General features: G+C 37.5%; 1 protein-coding gene across 3 annotated transcripts in view; it reads left to right on the forward strand.

Annotated features, from left to right (window-relative positions):
• The window catches only part of LOC145545284 (C-type lectin domain family 7 member A-like), a 42,358-nt gene that overhangs the window by 14,191 nt on the left and 7,782 nt on the right, over positions 1-20,385 (forward strand). For 2 of the 3 annotated variants that reach the window (XM_081589361.1, XM_081589363.1), the window contains 4 exons: positions 11,040-11,132; positions 15,288-15,401; positions 18,132-18,227; positions 19,996-20,145. In XM_081589361.1, coding sequence (XP_081445487.1) covers positions 11,040-11,132; positions 15,288-15,401; positions 18,132-18,227; positions 19,996-20,145 — 453 coding nt within the window. Of the gene's footprint in view, positions 1-9,208; positions 9,804-11,039; positions 11,133-15,287; positions 15,402-18,131; positions 18,228-19,995; positions 20,146-20,385 lie in introns of those variants that run through there. The other variant, XM_081589362.1, reaches the window with a different exon arrangement.

Consider the following 20,385-nt stretch of genomic DNA (forward strand, 5'->3'; position numbering starts at 1 on the left):
GTATGGCAAAACCCACTACAATATTGTAAAGTAATTAGCCTCCAAATAAAATAAATAAATTTTAAAAAAATTAAAAAAAAAAACTCAGAAAAAACCTTCAGTCACCAAGACCCCACAGTAAACATTAGGTTGCAGCACCATATTGCTGAAAGAATCTGAAGTCTGCATGTAACAAAGAAGACCTCAGAAACAATGAACTATAAACCAGCCCAAGGTCCCATACTATTAGTTTTACAGAAGAAGAGCTATCTTTTTTCTAGCGAAACATACAATATTTGCCATTCAATAAAAATTATTTGACACACATGTGCAAAAAAGGAAGAAAATGACCCCCTGCCAAAAGTTAAAATGGCGGCGGCGGTGGTTTAGTTGGTAAGTCATGTCTGATTCTTGTGACACCGTGTAGTCTGCCTGGCTCCTCTGTCCATGGGATTTTCCAGACAAGAATACTGGAGTGGGTTGCCATTTCTTCTCCAGGGGATCTTCCCAATCCAGGAATCGATCCCAGGTCTCCTGCACTGCAAGAAGATTCTTTACTGACTGAGCTGCAAGGGAAGCACACAGCTGAAATAAACTCAGGTATGTTCAAGATGTTGGAATTAGCATCATGAAACTTGTTGAGAATAACTTTTAGCTTGTCAAAAAACTAGTGGAAACTTAGGAAAACATACATGAGTATATGGGGAAATTTTATCTGAGAGATGAAGATTATATAAAGAAAGAGTCAAAGGGAAATATCAGATGGGAAAAACTATGATATCAGAAATAAATCATTCCTTTCATGGGCTTGTCAGAAAACTGGACACATGAAAGAGAAAAAAAAAATCCTAGTAAACCTGAAGATAGATCAACAGAAATATCCCAAGTGAGTCACAAAGAATAGAAAAAGAGTGAAACTTGACAGATCATCCAAGAGCTTTGAGACAGTAAGAATCATAGATTCCCCATCTGAAAGTATGCAAACTGGAAGGTGATAAAGTGACATTCTTTGTAGTACTGAAAGAAAATTTCATTAACTACTATAGAGATAAAGACACATATTACATAATGTTGAAGGAATCAGCATAATAAGATGCCTAAAAATTCAAAGTGCATATAAACCCAATAAAAGAATTAGAAAATACGTAAAGTAAAAAAAAAAAAAAAAACCCCAGAGACATTACTTTGCCAACAAAGGTCCATCTAGTCAAGGCTATGGTTTTTCCAGTGGTCATGTTTGGATGTGAGAGCTGGACTATAAAGAAAGCTGAACACCAAAGAACTGGTGCTTTTGAACTGTGCTGTTGGAGAAGACTCTTGAGAGTCCCTTGGACGCAAGGAGATCCAACCAGTCCATCCTAAAGGAGATCAGTTCTGGGTGTTCATTGGAAGGACTGATGTTGAAGCTGAAACTCCGATACTTTGACCACCTGATGCGAAGAGCTGACTCATTTGAAAAGACCCTGATGCTAGGAAAGATTGAGGACAGGAGAGGGAGGGGACGACAGAGGATGAGATGGTTGGATGGCATCACCAACTCGATGGACATGGGTTTGGGTGGATTCCGGGAGCTGGTGATGGACAGGGAGGCCTGGAGTGCTGCGATTCATGGGGTCGCAAAGAGTCGGACATGACTGAGCGACTGAACTGAACTGAACTGAAAGTAAAAACTGATTTAATTGTAAAGGGAAATAGACAAATCCTCAGTTTCATTGGACACTTTGACATACTTCTATAAGCAATTATTTAGGATATTTAGGCAAAAAAAAAAGCGGTAAGGATTTAGAAAATCTGAAAGAGCACTTTGCAACCAAATTGCATATTGGATGTATATAGGGCCCTCTATTCAACAGTAGAAAAAGCATATTCTTTTCATGTGCACCTGGAGCATGGAACATTCACCAGCATTCACCACAAAAAGCCAAAAACATTTTAAAGAAAAAAAATTACAGACCCTTATCCGTTCTGGATAGATCAAAATTTCTTAACAAAATATTAGCAAATCCAATCCAGCAATATAAAAATTACTAACACATCATGACCTACTGGGATTTGTCCCAGGAATTCAATTTTGTTTCAACACTTGAAAACCAATTAATGTAATTCTCTATTTCAACACAGTATAAAAGAATAACCAAGTTGCTGTTATTTAGTCACTAAGTTGTGTCCAAATCTTTCTGACCCCATGGACTGTAGTGTGCCAGGCTCCACTCTCCATGGGATTCTCCAGGTAAGAATACAGGAGTGGGTTGCCATTTCCTTTTCAGGGAATCTTCCCAACCCAGGGATCAAACCTTTGACTCCTGCATTTCAGGCAGATTCTTTATTGCTGAGCGACCAGCAAAGCCCACACGCAGAAAAATACATGAGAAAATCCAACTTTCATTCTTGATAAAAGGTCTTAGAAAGTTGTGAACAGAAGATAACCTGCTAACAAGCACACGTAAAGGAAAAAAAAAAAACTATATCTCACATCATACTTAAAGGTGAAAGACTGAATGCTTTACTCCTAAGATTGAAAACATAGGCAGGATATACACTTTCCCTACCTTTTTTTAAATGTTGTATTGGTTCCAGCCCATGTAATTGATCAAGAAGAAGAAATACAATGCATAGACTAGAAAAAAATGAAAGACAAATTTCTTTATTTGCAGAGGTTCTGATTGTGCATAGTTTACTCAAAGAATCTACAAAAGAGCTATGACAGCTAATAAGTAATTGTATGAAATTCACAGGCTATATAGTCCATGTATAATTGTATTTCTATATGAATGTGGTAGGCAGCCTCTAAAGTGGCCTTTCGTGATTCCCGTCTTCTATTTTTGCCCTTCTGTAACTACACAAGGCCTAGCCCCTGTCGGCCGCCGCTCCCGGCCCCCGGCCCGGCCTGGCCTGGCCCCTCTCGTCCGTCCGGATGGACAGAGAGGCCTGGCATGCTGCGATTCATGGGGTCGCAAAGAGTCGGACACGACTGAGCGACTGAACTGAACTGAACTACACAAGGGTTGGTTTGTGGTTCTCTCCTAAGTATGCTGTTGCTGCTGCTGTTTCCTATATTGGCAGGCAGATTCTTTAGCATTGAGCCATCTGGGACAACGACAGAGATTCACTCAGTCGTGTCCGGCTTTTTCTGACCCCACAGACTGTAGCCCTCCAGGCTCCTCTGTCCTGGGATTCTCCAGGAAAGCATACTGGAGTGGGTTGCCATGCTCTTCTTCAAGGGATCTTCCCAACCCAGGGATCAAACCTGGGTCTCCCATGCAGATTCTTAACCGTCTGAGCCACCAGAGAAGCCTCACCTGGGAAACATGGTAAAAATAACAATATGTCACTTCTTTGGTTAGACTTCCATATATTTTTAAATATGTGTCCATTTCTCTTTAGAGAAATTTATTTTTTCCTTTAATGCAACAGTTAAGGAGAGAAGAACATGTACTCCTGTTGCTTAGGTGAAGCACCAGTCTCCAGATCTCAGGCTAGCAGTTTGATTACAGAGCTCAGACATCTCCAGCCACACAATATGGTAAATACATGCTGGTGGGATCCTGCAGAACAAAGCTTGAATGGTAAAAGTCAGTTAGTTCATCTTCAGTTAGACAATTTAGCCTGTTTTCTATTCTGCTTGCTCAGCCAAGAAGCGTTTGCTTCTTTTTTGGAGTATAGTTGCTTTATACTTCTGTGTCAGTTCCTTCTGTATAGCAAAATGAGTCATCCATATTTATACATATCCTCTCTTCTTTTTGGGTTTTGGTCTCATTTACATCACCGCAGTGCACTGAGTAGAGTTTTCTGTGCTAAACATTAGATTCTCATCCAGTTCAGTTCAGTTCAGTCGCTCAGTCATGTCTGACTCTTTGCGACCCCATGAACCACAGCACGCCAGGCCTCCCTGTCCATCACCAACTCCTGGAGTCCACCCAAATTCAGGTCCATCGAGTTGGTGATGCCATCCAGCCATCTCATCCTCTGTCGTCCCCTTCTCCTCCTGCCCCCAATCCTTCCCAGCATCAGGGTCTTTTCCAATGAGTCAACTCTTTGCATGAGGTGGCCAAAGTATTGGAGTTTCACCTTCAACATCAGACTCTCCAATGAACACCCAGGACTGATCTCCTTTAGGATGGACTGGTTGGATCTCCTTGCAGTCCAAGGGACTCTCAAGAGTCTTCTCCAACACCACAGTTCAAAAGCATCAATTCTTTGGTGCTCAGCTTTCTTCACCGTCCAACTCTCACATCCATACATGACTACTGGAAAAACCATAGCCTTGACTAGACGGACCTTTGTTGGCAAAGTAATGTCTCTGCTTTTAAATATGCTGTCTAGGTTGGTCATAACCTTCCTTCCAAGGAGTAAGCGTCTTTTAATTTCATGGCTGCAGTCACCATCAGCAGTGATTTTGGAGCCCCCCAAAATAAAGCCTGCCACTGTTTCTACTGTTTCCCCATCTATTTCCCATGAAGTGATGGGACCAGATGCCATGATGTTAGTTTTCTGAATTTTGAACTTTAAGCCAACTTTTTCACTCTTCTCTTTCACTTTCATCAAGAGGCTCTTTAGTTCTTCTTCACTTTCTGCCATAAGGGTGGTGTCATCTGCATATCTGAGGTTATTGATATTTTCCTGACAAACTGTGGAAAATTCTTAAAGAGATGGGAATACCAGACCACCTTACTTGCCTCCTGAGAAATCTGTATGTAGGTCAGGAAGCAACAGTTAGAACTGGACATGGAACAGCAGACTGGTTCCAGATAGGAAAAGGAGTACGTCAAGGCTGTATATTGTTACCCTACTTATTTAACTTTTATGCAGAGTACATCATGAGAAATGCTGGGCTGGAGGAAGCACAAGCTGGAATCAAGATTCTCATTAGTTATCTATTTTGTACTTTATGTCAATAGTGTATATATGTCAATCCCAATCTCCCAATTCATCCTCCCTCCCCCTTTCTCTGCCTTGGTGTCCATACATTTGTTCTCTACTTCTGTGTCTCTATTTCTGCTTTCAAATAAAGTTATCAGTACCATTTTCGAGATTCCACATATATGCCTTAATATATGGTATTTGTTTTTCTCTTTGTGACTTATTGCACTCTGGATGATAGTCTCTAGGTCCATTCACATCTCTGCAAATGACACAGCATCATTCCTTTTTATGGCTGAGTAATATTCCATTATGTATATACACACACCATGTCTTTTTCATCCATTCCTCTGTTGAGGGACATTTAGGTTTTTTCCCATGTCAAGGCTATTGTAAGTAGTGCTGCAATAGGCTTCCATCTTGGGTGCCCTCTCTCTCACTCACTCCCTTTGAGGGAAGCCGGCTGCCATGTTGTGAGCTGCTCAATGGAGAGGGTCACATGACAAGCAACTGATGGTATGTTTATATAAATCTCAATTAACAATGGTTAAACAATTTGAATAGATACTTTACCAAAGAAGATATACAGATGGCAAAAAGATGGTAAAAAATGATTAGTTATTAGTGAATGCAAATTAAAGCCACAACAAGGTACATGTACCTATCATAATGGCTAAAATTTAAAATATGAACAATGCCAAGTGCTGGTGAAGGTGTGAGATATCTAAAAATCCTCTTACAAATGTGAAATGGTACAGCCACTTTAGAAAACAATTAGAAATTTCTAATGAAGTTAAATATACACTTACCATATGACTCAGAAATGAATACCTAGGAGTTCACACGAGGGGCTTACCAGGTGGCTCAGTGGTAAAGAATCCACCTGCCAATGCAGGAGATGTTGGTTTGATCCCCTGGTTGGGAAGATCTTCTAGAGAAGGAAATGGCAGCCTACTCTGGTATTCTTGCCTGGAAAATCCCATGGACAGAGGAGCCTTGTGGGCTACTGTTCACGGGGTCACAAAAGAGTCAGACACAGCTGAGCGACTTAACAACAACAACAAATTCACATTGGAGAAATGAAAACACACATCCACACAAAGCCCTATAACATTAATGTTATGACTTTATCATTATCACCAGAAACAGCCCATATGGTCATCAACTTTGAAGGAATGCCAACAGAACAATTGTTGAATGAATAACAATTTATAGAATGGAATAATCTCAGCCATAAGAAGAAATGAAATACTGATGTATACAACAATATTCATAAATCTCAATAACATTGTGAAAACAGAAAGAAGTCATAATCAAAAACCTAAACATCATTATGAATTCACTCATATTGCAGAAAAGGCAAGCTTATAGAGAAAAACACAGATTAGTAGTTATAAGGGACAAGGCTGATGTGAGGGTATTGCCTGCAAAGGAGCATGAGGCAACTTTTTGGGAGATAGAAATGTTCTCTGCCTCTGTTATGCATGTGGGTACAAACTACATATGTGTTAAAACTCATCAAACTATACTCTTAAAAAGGATGACAATTACTGCATATAAATTTTAAATGAATATAACATTTTATTTAGGGAGATGCTTGAACCTTTATATTAAAAGCTTTATGAAATTACTAGGTTTAATTTTGATCTCAAATAAAAATCTAAGTTGACAAGAGACCCTATTTTAGTAGAAAGAGTCAAAAGATTATTTATTAGATAATGTCACACAAATGTATTCAGTGTTTATAATGTGCATTATCCTTTGAATTGCAAGAATATATTAATGAGGAAGTCAGGTAAGACACACGTCATGGGTCATATAATCTAATGAGACTAATGCATACCTTTTCTTTTTTTTACATTTTTAACCACACTATGCAGCATATGGGATCTTAGTTCCCCAACCAGGCATTGAACTCACACACCCTGAACTGGAAGTATGAGGTCTTAACCACTCGACTACCAAGGAAGTCCCCTGTATTCTATTTTTATGATGGGAAATATTTAGAGGAATGGGAACATGTAAAATGATTATAACCTAGCTTTGTTGTTGTTGAGTTGCTCAGTCATGTCTGATTCTTTGCAACCCTGTGAACTGCAGCCCGCCAGGCCACCCCAACCTTCTCCATCTCCCAGAGCTTGCTCAAGCTCATGCCCATTGAGTTGGTGATGCCATCCAACCATCTCATCCTCTGTCACTCTGTTCTCCTTTTGCCCTCAGTCTTTCCCAGCATCAGGGTCTTTTCAAATGATTTGGCTCTTCCCATCAGGTGGGCAAAGTATTGGAACTTCAGCTTCAGCATCAGTCCTTTCAATGAATATTCAGGATAGATTTCCTTAGGACTGACTGGTTTGATCTCCTTACAGTCCAAGGGACTCTCAAGAGTCTTCTCCAACACCACAGTTCAAAAGCATCAATTCCTCAGTCCTCAGACTTCTTTACAGTCCAACTCTTACATCCATACATGACTACTGGAAAAACCATAGCTTTGACTAGATGGACTTTGTAGGCAATGTAATGTCTCTGCTTTTTAATATGCTCTCTAGGTTGGTCATAGCTTTTCTTCCAAGGAGTAAGCGTCTTAATTTCATGGCTGCACTCGCCATCTACAGTGATTTTGGAGCCCAAGAAAATAAAATCTGTCACTATTTCCATTGTTTCCCCATCTATTTACCATGATGTGATGGGACCAGATGCCATGATCTTCATTTTTTGAATGCTGAGTTTTAAACCAGCTATTTCACTCTCCTCTTTCACTTTCATTAAGAGGCTCTTTAGTTCCTCTTCACTTTCTGCCATAAGAGTGGTGTCATCTGCATATCTAAGGTTATTGATATTTCTCCTGGCAGTCTTGATTCCAGTTTGTGTTTCATCCAGCCCAGGATTTTGCAGGATGTCCTCTAATAGAAGTTAAATAAGCAGGGTGACAATATACAGTCTTGATGTACTCCCTTCCCTATTTGGAACCAGTCTTTTGCTGCATATCTGGTTCTAACTATGACTTCTTGAGCTGCATATAGGTTTCTCAAGAGGCAGGTAAGGGGGTCTGGCATTCCCGTTTCTAAGAATTTTCCAGTTTGTTGTGATCCACACAGTCAAAAGCATTAGCATAGTCAGTAAAGCAGAAGTAGATGTTTTCCTGGAATTCTCTTGCTCTTTCTATGATCCAGCGGATGTTGGCAATTTGATCTCTAGTTCCTCTGACTTTTCTAAATCCAGCTTGAACATCTGGAAATTCTCTGTTCATATACTGTTGAAGCCTAGCTTGGAGAATTTTGAGCATTACTTTGCTTGTATATGAAATGAGTGCAATTGTGCAGTAGTTTGAACATTCTTTGGCATTGTATTTCTTTGGGATTGGAATGAAAACTTTTTCCAGTCCTGTGGCCACTGCTAGGTTTTCCAGTTTGCTGACATGTTGAGCGCAGCACTTTAACAGCAGCATCTTTTAGGAATCAACAAAAGCTTTCTTAAATAAGTGATTTAATTTTTCATCTGAAACCTGACAGATACATAACATTTAACCAGCTATAGTTTGGAAAGACAGAAGGTGAGAGTGATAGAACTGGGCAGGTAGGACAAGGGATTGGCTTAAGCCAAATGGTGGCTTCAGTGGAGTGAATGTATTAGAGTATAAAATTAGAGAATAAAAGGAGAGGACAGCTAGAGTTGTAGGAAGGTGCCTAAGAAATAACTTAAGAAATAAAGTACAACTCACATATTTTAAATGCATTCAACTATTTATATGTATTTTTATCTCTTTCTCCATAATTTTGATTTATCTCTTCTTTGTTGTTCAGTCGCTAAGTACTCCCTGACTCCTTTGAGACTCCATGGACTGTAGCCTGCCAGGCTCCTCTGTCCATGGGATATCCCAGGAAAGAATACTGGAATGGGTTGCTATTCCCTTCTCCAGGGGATCTTCCCAACCCAGGTATCGAACTTGTGTCTCCTGCCTTGGCAGATGGATTCTTAACTACTGAGCCATCAAGGAAGCCCAATTCATAGATATTTTATCTCTTTCTTCATAATTTATCATTTCTTCATGAATACCAAATAATTTCATTGATTAACAAAATGGTAAGCACATAGAAGTTTCTCCAAATGTGTTTATTCAATTATTGATATTATGTATAATAAGACATGCTTTCTATTCTCATGGAGTTAACAATCTATTTTATATTTAGACTCATGATCTTCTGTAGTATCTTTTAGAACTTTATTGAAGTGTTTCTTTCTCAAGTGAGGTCTTCCGGTATTATCCCCAAACTATCACCTCTTTTCCAATATGTTTTTCTTAGTTTAAAAAAATCACGATTTAGCATAGTATGCACTTGACTTACTGGTTTACTGTCCTCCACCTCACTATAATATAAACCCCATGAAGCAAGAGGTAATTTACTTGCTATATTTGTTGACTGCTCTATCCTCAGCATTTAGAACATAGCCTGGCATAAAATTACGTGATCAGTAAATGCACACTAAATGAGCTAATTAATGAATGTGTTGCTTTCATGGAAAAACACAAATAATTTTAAGATCTTCTGTACAAATTATACCTTTTAAGTTAGAGATCCCTTAAAAGGTGGATCCAATCCTTAAAATAAAATTGGCCAGATTTCTGAAAAAAAAAAAGTCAAATTTTCTACCTTCTGATGTATCTGTTATCATAGCTCAGCAATAGTGGGTCTCAGATTCAAATGTGCTAGTTGAACATAGGACCTTATTATCTGGTATTGTGCAGACTTTAGATATCCTCATCCTTTAACCTCTTGTGTGAAGGAAGAACAGCATGAATGTGACTCTAAGGGGAGGCTTCCTGTGTGGGAGACATCACAGAGCAGTTAGGCTCTTAGGCTCTTCTTACTCTGCTCATATTGTCACTTTGCTAACTGTTTGGTTCATGAGACAGACTCCTTGCCAGAACTTGGAATACCGAACCATGAGACATAAACCGCACAGAGGTGAGATGATCTCAGGATAACTGGCCATAAGTACAATTTAATCATTTATCCTATGCTCTTGGAAATTAAGCTTCATTGGATGTTTTGTAGTAGATTTTGTAGATAGTTTTCTGTAAAGAATACATCTTGAACAATGATTACATTGATAATAGTGGGAGGATATTTGAGTTTTCTTTTTCTTTTGTTGTTTAATGAAATTTGGTCTACGAGGTACACAGATACATATACAAACACAAAGAAGAGACAAATGGTGCCTAGGAAACTTTTGGAATAAGTCTACATATTCTTATCATTAATTAAATTTTCTCCCAGAAACATGAATATAGTCATGTATCTTGTGCACTTATAATTATTACTAGAATTTGCTTTTCCGTGTATGTATGTAAAGCTCAATAGATTTTTCTGTGCCTCTGTTTACACTTCTGTAAAATGGGGATATATAACTTTATAGTTTCTATTATACAGAATTGTTGTGAGGATTAAATAAATGAATGCATATAAATACCTGGAATAGTACCTGGGACATTGTGAGTTGTTCATTATTATTGTTATTACTATTACATTAATCTAAAAATTATAGTCACTGACTATGTCTAAAAATGACAGTCAATTCCCAGAAATTTAATGAAATGGATGAATGCAAAGGCCTGCACACATTCAGAGAGCTGGATATCAGATTCCCATACAGAGCATATTTTAATAATTATTTTTTGAGGAATTCTTTTTCATTGTTATTATTGTTTAGCTCTAAATACATACAGATCAACATGTTGTAGACAGGACGTTTGACTTGATTTATAAAAATATCAGTTCAGTGATCAACTCTTTGGTTATAAACAATGATGATAAACAGTATAGATGTCTAGATTTAACTTAAAAAATGACAACTCAGAAGATACTATTGTTGCCTTAATTTCTTAGCAATACGCCCAGCTTTCTTTTTTCAACACCTTTATTCAATTGGTAAGTTGAAGTTGTAGAATGTTACATTTATAAAGAAGCATTGAAGATGTTCATTTTCAGTACACATACAGCAGTAAGTACTTAGTAAATTCTTGTCCATAAAGCATGACATTATATGGTTATTAATTGTTATAGTCTTTTATTAAGATATCATTCTAGAATTGTTGATATCTTTTAAAAATAGTTATTAACCTCCACTTCAGTTATAATACAGGCTGTTATTTTATCCACTTATTATGATGAGAATGGATTTTGTTCCACTTTATTTCCCAGAAAACGATGGCGAGAAGATAGAATATGTGAAGTTTGCACTTGTTGCTCCTGATAGGCGGACAGGTGAGAGACCTGAAATATTTCAAGAAGAAGGTAAATGTTTGCATATATATTTAGACTTCATAAGATCTACTTTGGAGTTTCTGTTTACAGAAACTGTCATACGTGTGTGTGTGTGTGTGTGTGTATTCTTATTATCCTGGTTTAAATGGAAAAGTCCTATTATTCTCCAAAATTTAATTCTGGAGGATATGAGGAGAGGAAAGTTAAGTGTGAAATTGATAGTGTTAGCATGAATCAATATCTGTTTTGAATGCTGTCTTCCTCGGACTCATTTCTATTCCATTCATATTATAATTAATCACGTGCCTATTGCAAAAACACCTCCACAAGGCCAGGTTAACTAATATATCATCAGTACTTAGAATAGTGTCTGGTATATATGCTCAATAAATATATTTCAAATGAATTTTCATTCATTAATCATTCATTTCTTCATTCAATGAATTTTTTTGCATGGAACCATGTGTTAAGCATTATGATAGGTATTCATGCTGCATAGATAAAAGAGAGAAATTATGCCTTCAAGGATCTTTCTGTGCAGCAAGAGAGATGGCAAGTATACAGTTTTGAACAAATGCTATATAAGAATATAAATGAGGTGATGAGAGATCAGAGAAGGATACTGTTTTGAGAGTTGGGTTAAGAATAAAAGTGGATTAAACAGAAAAGACTCCTTGATTGGTATAAGTCTGATGGAGAAGGAAGTGGAGGAATGTTCCAGGTGAAGATAAGGCATAGACATGTGGGGGGTGATGGAACAGTAACCAGCAGGATTTAGATGGACTGAGGAGACTGAAGGCAGGGAGGCCAACCTCTTGCAAGGGATCTGGGAAAGAAATCGGTGGTCAGAATACAACTGTGGCATTAGGGATGGGAATGGAAGAACTTAGCAGAGGGACTTAAGGAGGTAGAACCATCAGGTTTCTTAAATTGTAGGATGAGAGGAGTAAAAGGACAGAGAAATCAAGATGATTTCTAGGCTTTTGACTTGGGAGACTTGGTCAGTTATGGTGCCATTTAACAGGATATGAAAGGCAGGTGGAGGGGCCTCAAGGTGAGGAGGATAGCTTTGGACAATGTGTTTTCAATACTTGTGATGAATGTGTGAGCCTGCAGATTAGAAAACCAATAGTGTCTAAGTGTATAAATTTGGAAATCATTAAAGAGTCCAACACGACTGAGTGACCAACACACACACACACACAGGATGAAAGATTTCCTCTTCTTGGGCTCTAAAATCACTGTAGATGGTGACTGCAGCCATGAAATTAGAAGACGATTGCTTCTTGGCAGAAAAGTTATGACAAACCTAGACAGTGTGTTAAAAAGCAAAGACATCTCTTTGCTGACAAAGCTCCATATAGTGAAGGCTATAGTCTTTCCAGTAGTCATGTATGGATGTGAGAGTTGGATCATAAAGAAGGCTGAGTGCCAAAGAATGAATGCTTTTGAACTGTGGTGTTGGAGAAGACTCTTGAGAATCCCTTGGATAGCAAGGAGATCCAACCAGTCCATCCTAGAGGAAATCAGTCCTGAATATTCATTGGAAGGACTGATGCTGAAGCTGAAACTCCAATAATATGGCCACCTGATGGGAAGAACTGACTCATTTGAAAAGACCCTGATGCTGAGAAAGATTGAAGGTAAAAGCAGAAGAGGACAACAGAGGATGAGATGGTTGGATGGCATCACTGATTTAATCGATGTGAACTTGAGCAAACTCTGGGAGATGGTGAGGGACAGAGAAGCCTGGTGTGCTGCAGTCCATGGGGTTGTGAAGAACGGGACATGACTTGGCAACTGAACAACAAAAGGGGTGTAAGTGACAGATGAAGCCATGACAGCAGACATCACTCATCAGCATAGCGCAGGGAACACTGCTCAATAATCTATAATAACCTAAATGGGGAAAGAATTTGAGAAAGGATAGATACATGTATATGCATAACTGAATCACTTTGCTGTACACTTGAAACTAACACAATTTTATTAATCAGCTACACTCCAGTATAAAATAAAAATTTAAAAAGATTATGCAGATGAAGAGAAGGGGCCAAAGACAGTTACTGAATACAAATCATTTGAAGATTTCACACACAGGGCTTCCCTGATGGCTCAACAGTGAAGAATCTGCCTGCCAATGGAGGAGACAAAGTTTCGATCCTTGATGTGGAAGATCCCATGTAGCAACTAAGCCTGTGCATCACAACTATTGAGCCTTGCTCTCAAGCCCACGGGCCACGACTACTGAAGCCCATGTACCTAGAGCCCCTGCTCCACAAGAGAAGCCGCTGCAACGAGAAGCCTGTGCACCGCAACTAGAGAGTAGCCCCTGCTCGCTGCAACTAGAGAAAAGCCCATGTAGCAATGAAGACCAAACACTGCCAAAAAAATTAAAAAATTAAAGAAAAAAGATTGCACACACAAACACAAAAACAACTAGGAAGTGACATCAAGAAAACTATGAGTGTTAACAGGAAAGGAAAGGGGGAATATCCTTTTTTCTCTTATCTCAGATGCAGGATTTTCTAGCTTCACAAAATAAATGGTAGATTGTCTCTCACTCTGACTCCATGCTATTTTTGTGTTTTTATTGTTTATAAGAATCTATGTAATATTAGGGTAATCTGTTCTTTTAACTTTTAGGACTTGCTTTTAAAACAGTATGAAACTATTGCTCTCTTTGTGAGAATATTTTAGACTCATTTTCATTAATGGTTATGGGCAGGTATGAGGTTCAAAATATTCACAACCAGCACGGCACAAGCTCAACCAACCTGAAAATACACCAGTCTGTAAACATCTGTTAGATCCTAGTATCTGTTAAACATAAAGAATTTTTCTTCAGGAATAAGTTTTGGTAAATTAAATATTTCATTGAATTTGCTCATTTCATCTAAATTTTCAAATAAATTGTAACCCTTCAGCACTCTATATCCTTCTTTCCTGAGTTATTTCTTACCATTTTCTACTAAACTATAATTTTTAAAAACTTATTTAACTATTATCCATGTTTCCTTCACCACCACCCCCCAAGTTGGTAATATTAGTTCCATAAGAATAGAGATTTTTGTCTTTTTTTTTTCACCTGCTTTATTCCTGATGCTTTTAGTAGCTGGACCACATTGTTTGCTCATAAATATTTGCTTAAATGAATAAGGTTTTTATTGTCTTTGAATTCTCTTCTATTTTTGGTCTTTTTTCCGTTCATTATATGATTAATTTCTACCTTCTTTCTTTTAATCCAGGAATTTCATTACTCTTTTAAAAGAACCAGTTTCGAATGTGTAGATCCTGTTTTATGTTTATTTACTTTCTATTTAATGAATTTTACTTATCATTTGTTTTCTTTTTTCCTCCTAGTTTCTTAAATTGAACTCATTTACATATACCTTTTATTCTTAAACACCAACACTTTTATCTTAATTTGCCATGAATTTTTCCACTTGGAAACAGATATATGCCCATTTTAGAAAAAAATTACTCTCAATTCCAATATCTGAGGTAAATCACCTTTGTTACCTTGACATATTTTTCTTTTGCACATATTTTCCCTTTGCTTGATTAGAAATAGTTCTGTATACAATCTAGAGACTGGATTTTTCTTTTTTTTACTTAAAATGTGATCTCAGTACAAATTTCTGCATTATTACCTTTGGACTAGTGTAGAGCTTCTACACTCTATGTAGTGATATTGTGACTAGAGATCTATACACATAATATAGTCATTTAAAAGTGTCCTTCAATGATGTACATATTAACCCATTAAGTTCTCACAGATAATCAATGAATTAGAGCCTGTCATTATCTTAATTTTACAAATAAAAAACCAAAGACATAAAGAATTTAAATAACTTGACTAACCTAAGTCACATAAATAAATGATAGAACCAGAGTTAAACCTGGAAATCTTGGCTCTGGAACCCATGCTCTGAAATGCAGGCTGAGTCTCTTTGTATCTTGACCAGAGATGTTGCCAGATTCTAAAATCTGGGTAAGCAAACCTGAGGGTGGGTGGGGCTGTGGAGGTGCAATCTGTGCTCCTGACTGTCTGGGGAACAATGTATCTTTCTTATACCAACACATCTCACCCTGGTCTCTGTATTTTTTTCTCTGGGATAATGATTATTCCTGCAATTGTCTCAATATGCTAATTAATGCTGAGGACATTTTTCTTCTGTAAAGCATCACAGAATAACAGGTTAAAAAGGCCTTACAGGAATGCAGGATTTCATTCTCAGCCTCTGATCCAGACAACTCAACAAATACAAAGAATTCCTGAACATGACAGAAATAAAGGTATGTGCAAGATTTTAAATTTCCATCATGCTCTGAATATTAGACCATTGAGAATTTTTCATGATCTTTTACGAAACCATAGAGAACACCAGAACTATTATTGCAGCTAAATTTTAATGCGTCTTCTACGAGAAAAAAAATGCTTTTTAATCCTATTTATTCAAACTACGCAGTGTAGACATAATCATCTGGATCACCTCATTGGAGACTTTGAGGGCAGTGTGGGAGAGAGAATGACTTATTTCTTGCAGAAAGCTCAGGGTTTTTCTGACTTCCAGGGATCCAACAGATAAGTATTCTAGACTAAACTTGAAAATATTTCTCTTAGAAAAATACCTATTTTCCTTTAAAATAGTACCTCACTTCAAATTATCATCATAAGAAGTTGGGAGCAAAGCTCAATGCATTTTGTAGTCAGAACTGGGTTTTAATATATTCCATCAATAATTAATAATGTAACTGTCAACTTAAAAAATGCACAATGTGAGAGTTGCAAGTTAAGTTTTATTTGAGGCAAAATGAGGACAGTAGCCAAGGAGACAGCACCTCAGATAACTCTGAGAAATTTCTCCAAAGAGACAGAAGGAAGGTCAGTATATATATGATTTTTGTAAGGGGGAGTATGTGCAATCAGGCACGTATTTTCCCGAAAGGTTTCTGCTAATCTCATGAAGATTTTGCTAGTCATGAGGAACAGTCATCACCATGAAGGATTTTAGTGCTTTTCTAGATAGAAGGAGATAGAAGAATTGGGCTTATAAAATCAGGTTCTAAAAATATCTGACTATCTGAAGACCTGTTCTGCCAGTTCTCCCTTCCCACCCCTCCGTCACCCCGGAGCACAGAGTGCCTCGTTTCTGCTCTCCACCCTGAACTCCTTTCAGGGAGTATTGAAAGTCAGAAGCTGCAGCTGTACAAGATTTAATCCTTGTAGAGGTAGATGCCAACAAGTGCCAATTTGTAGCTGACCTAATAGTAGGCCAGTTACCTAATTACCAGTATCTACACCTCAGTTTCCTCATCTGTAACATAAGAATAGTAACAATCTTAGAGTGATTGTTGGGACTAAATGAGATTATAAAAGCCATTACCACATGATAATCTTTCAAGTTTTGAGAGTTATTATTAATTAAATATGCAATTATATGTAAAGAATACTCCAAATAATACTTTCTTCCCCAAACTACACATTTTTCTTCTTGAGGTATGGAAAAGAAGAAATTTCTACCAGGACAATTTCCACATAGTCAATTTCTCAGTTTGTCCCTGAGTGATTCACTCAACTAATTAAACATATTTTTCAGTAGTATGTGTCTACTTTGAGTCACTGTGCTAAAGGAAGACCAGTCAGAGGACTTCTGTGATAGTTCAGACTAGATGTGACTGTGACTTGCGTGAACAAAATGGAAGCAGGACGTAAGATCAGGGATGCCTTCAAATTTCTACCTGCTTTTTTCTTCAGAGGGCTTTCTGGGTCCTACAGTGTGTTTGCCATTTCTTCCCTTCTCCATTGCCATAGTCTGGAATTTCTCCTTTAGCCTGTTTTTGTTTTTTAAGATTTTTTTTTGACGTCTTTTATTGAATTTGTTACAATATTCCTTCCGTTTTATGTTTTGGTTTTTTGGCTGTGAAGCATGTGGGATCTTAGCTCCCTGACTAGAGATCAAACCTGCAGCCCCTGCATTGGAAGGTGAAGTCTTAACCACTGGACCACCAGGGAATCCTTCCTTTAGCCTCTTTTTTTTTTAATTTATTTTTTATTGAAGGATAATTGCTTTACAGAATTTTGTTGTTTTCAGTCAAACCTCAACGTGAATCAGCCACAGGTATACATATGTCCCATCCCTTTTGAACCTCCCTCCCATCTCCCTCCCCATCCCATCCCTCTAGGTTGATATAGAGCCCCTGTTTGAGTTTCCTGAGCCATACAGCAAATTCCCGTTGGCTATCTATTTTACAAATGGTAATATAAGTTTCCATGTTACTCTTTCCATACATCTCACCCTCTCCTCCCCTCTCCCCATGTCCATAAGTCTATTCTCTATGTCTGTATCTCCATTGTTGCCCTGTAAATAAATTCTTCAGTACCATTTTTCTAGATTCCATATATATGTGTTAGAATATGGTATTTATCTTTCTTTTTTTGACTCACTTCAGTCTGTGTAATAGAACAGGTTCATCCATCTCATTAGAACTGACTCAAATGCATTACTTTGTATGGCTGAGTAATATTCCATTGTGTATATATACCACAACTTCTTTATCCATTCATCTGATGATGGACATCTAGGTTGCTTCCATGTTCTAGCTACTGTAAATAGCGCTGCAATGAACATGTGTCTCTTTCAATTTTGGTTTCCTCAGGGTATATGCCTAGGAGTGGGATTGCTGGGTAATATGGTGGTTTTATTTCTAGTTTATTAAGGAATTTCCATACAGTGTTCCATAGTGGCTGTATCAATTTACATTCCCATCAACAGTGCAAGAGTGTTCTCTTTTCTCCACACCAATGATTTAAAAACAGAGGCAAATACTTCTAACAAATGGTAGGTTTTTTTTTTTAATAAGTGAAATGATACCCCTGTGAACTGAGTGGGTTACAATAGCTACTTCATGACACTGCTAATTTATTCTTAACCTGTATGCTTTTGTGAGACAAAAGCTCAGATAATATTACCTAGATTGTAGCCTTGCGACACTTTATCTTCAGTTTACACATTCTTTTGACAGTGTTCCAAGTAGCATCTTCTGGATGTATTGCGGCAGTAATACTAGGAATTATATGTGTCATCCTTTTGGGAATATCAGCATTTTTTGCTACTAAGTGTAAGTATTCTATAGAAACTTCATTCCTTTTTTATTTATTTGTTTTTTTAATTAGAGGATAATTGCTTTACAGAATTTTGTTGTTTTCTGTCAAAACTCAACACGAATCAGCCATAGGTATAATACATATATCCCCTCCCTTTTGAACCTCCCTCCCGTCTCCCTCCCAAATCCCCCCGCCCCTCTGCCCCAGGTTGATATAGAGCCCCTGTTTGAGTTTCTTAGCCATACAGCAAATTCCTGCTGGCTATCTATTTTACATATGGTAACGTAAGTTTCCATGTTACGCTTTCCATACATCTCATCCTCTTCTCCCCTGTCCCTATGTCCACAAGTCTATTTTCTATGTCTGTTTTTCCATTGTTGCCCTGTAAATAAATTCTTCAGTACTATTTTTCTAGATTCTGTATAGGTGTGTTAGAATATGATAATATGATATTTATCTCTCTCTTTCTGACTTACTTCACTCTGTGTAATAAGTTCTAGGTTCATCCACCTCAGAACTGACTCAAATCCATTCCTTTTTATGGTTGAGTAATATTCCATTGTGTATATACACCACAACTTCTTTATCCATTCATCTGTCGATGGACATCTAGGTTTCTTCCATGTTCTAGCTATTGTAAATAGTGCCACAATGAACAATGGGATACATGTGTCTTTTTCAATTTTGGTTTCCTCAGGGTATATGCCTAGAAGTGGGATTGCTGGGTCATACGGTGGTTTTATTCCTAGTTTTTTAGGAATCTCCATACCATCTTCCATAGTGGTTGTATCAATTTACATTCCCACCAACAGTGCAAGAGGGTTCCCTTTCCTCTATACCTTCTCCAGCATTTATTCTTTGTAGACTTTTTGATGACAGCCATTCGGACCAGTGTGAGGTGATAGTCCACTGTGGGTTTGATTTGCATTTCTCTAATGAGTGATGTTGAGCATCTTTTCATGTGTTTGTTAGCCATCTGTATGTCTTCTTTGGAGAAATGTCTGTTTAGGTCTTTTTCCCATGTTTTGATTGGGTTGAGAAACTTCATTCTTTATGTTAAATTTTATCTAAACATTTTGTCTTTTCCTAAAAGGAGAGTCAAGGTTAAGTCTAATGAGATAATCACACTCTGACATCAGAAACATTCTTATTTCCAGATGTTTCTCAGGACTTGAGAAAAAAATATTTATGAATCTAAAGAAGAAAGTCTTTTTAAAGATTAAATTTAACTTTTAGTTTTTAATTTTTGTTTATATGAAATATAATTGACATCCAATATTGTGTTAGTTTCAGGTGATATTTGCATGGCTTCCCAGGTGGCGCTTGTGTTAAACAACCCACCTGCCAATGCAGGAGACAAAAGAGACACAGGTTTGATCCTTGGGTCAGGAAGATCCCCTGGAGGAGGAAATGGCAACCCTCTCCAGTATTCTTGCCTGGAGAATCCCATGGACAGAGGAGCCTGGCATGCTAGAGTCCATGGGGTCACAAAGAGTCAGATACAACTGAGTAACTAAACAACAACACAGCCTTTTCAGATTGCTGTTTAGTCTTGGGAAGGGGGCTAAAGTCAAGAATGAACTATGTTGACATTTGATGATTTCACTCTCTCATACAGTTTTTAAATGTGAAAAACATAATTGAAATTATGGGAGAAGATTTTTAATTTTTTTATGATTTTTAATATTATATATATTTTCTTCATTTTGAAAATGAAAATTTTGGTGTAACAAGTTTATATTTTACCTATTAAACTAACTATCTTCTGCTGATGATTTTCAGATTTTCAAAATTCCTTTAATTATCAGAATGTGTTGGATAATGACCCGCAGGTATATGATCAGAACATGTTGGATAATGACCTACAGGAATATGATAAAGCCAGGACTCCTATGAAAAATAAATGCTTTTCAAAGGATCAATTAAACTTAGGTACGTAGTAACATACAAGAACTCATAATTAAAAATTGGTATAATGAGTTATTGCCAGGCAATCTCCATTTTATTATTAAACTCATGATCTACAAAAGTGAAGTATGTTATTGCAGCACTGTTTACAATAGCCAGGACATGGAAGCAACCTAGATGTCCATCAGCAGACGAATAGATAAGGAAGCTGTGGTACATATACACAATGGAATATTACTCCGCCATTAAAAAGAATACATTTGA

Source organism: Giraffa tippelskirchi, chromosome 4 (assembly GCF_054371585.1).
Source record: "Giraffa tippelskirchi isolate mGirTip1 chromosome 4, T2T-mGirTip1v1.2.pri, whole genome shotgun sequence".
In the NCBI taxonomy this organism is placed as follows: Eukaryota; Metazoa; Chordata; class Mammalia; order Artiodactyla; family Giraffidae; genus Giraffa; species Giraffa tippelskirchi.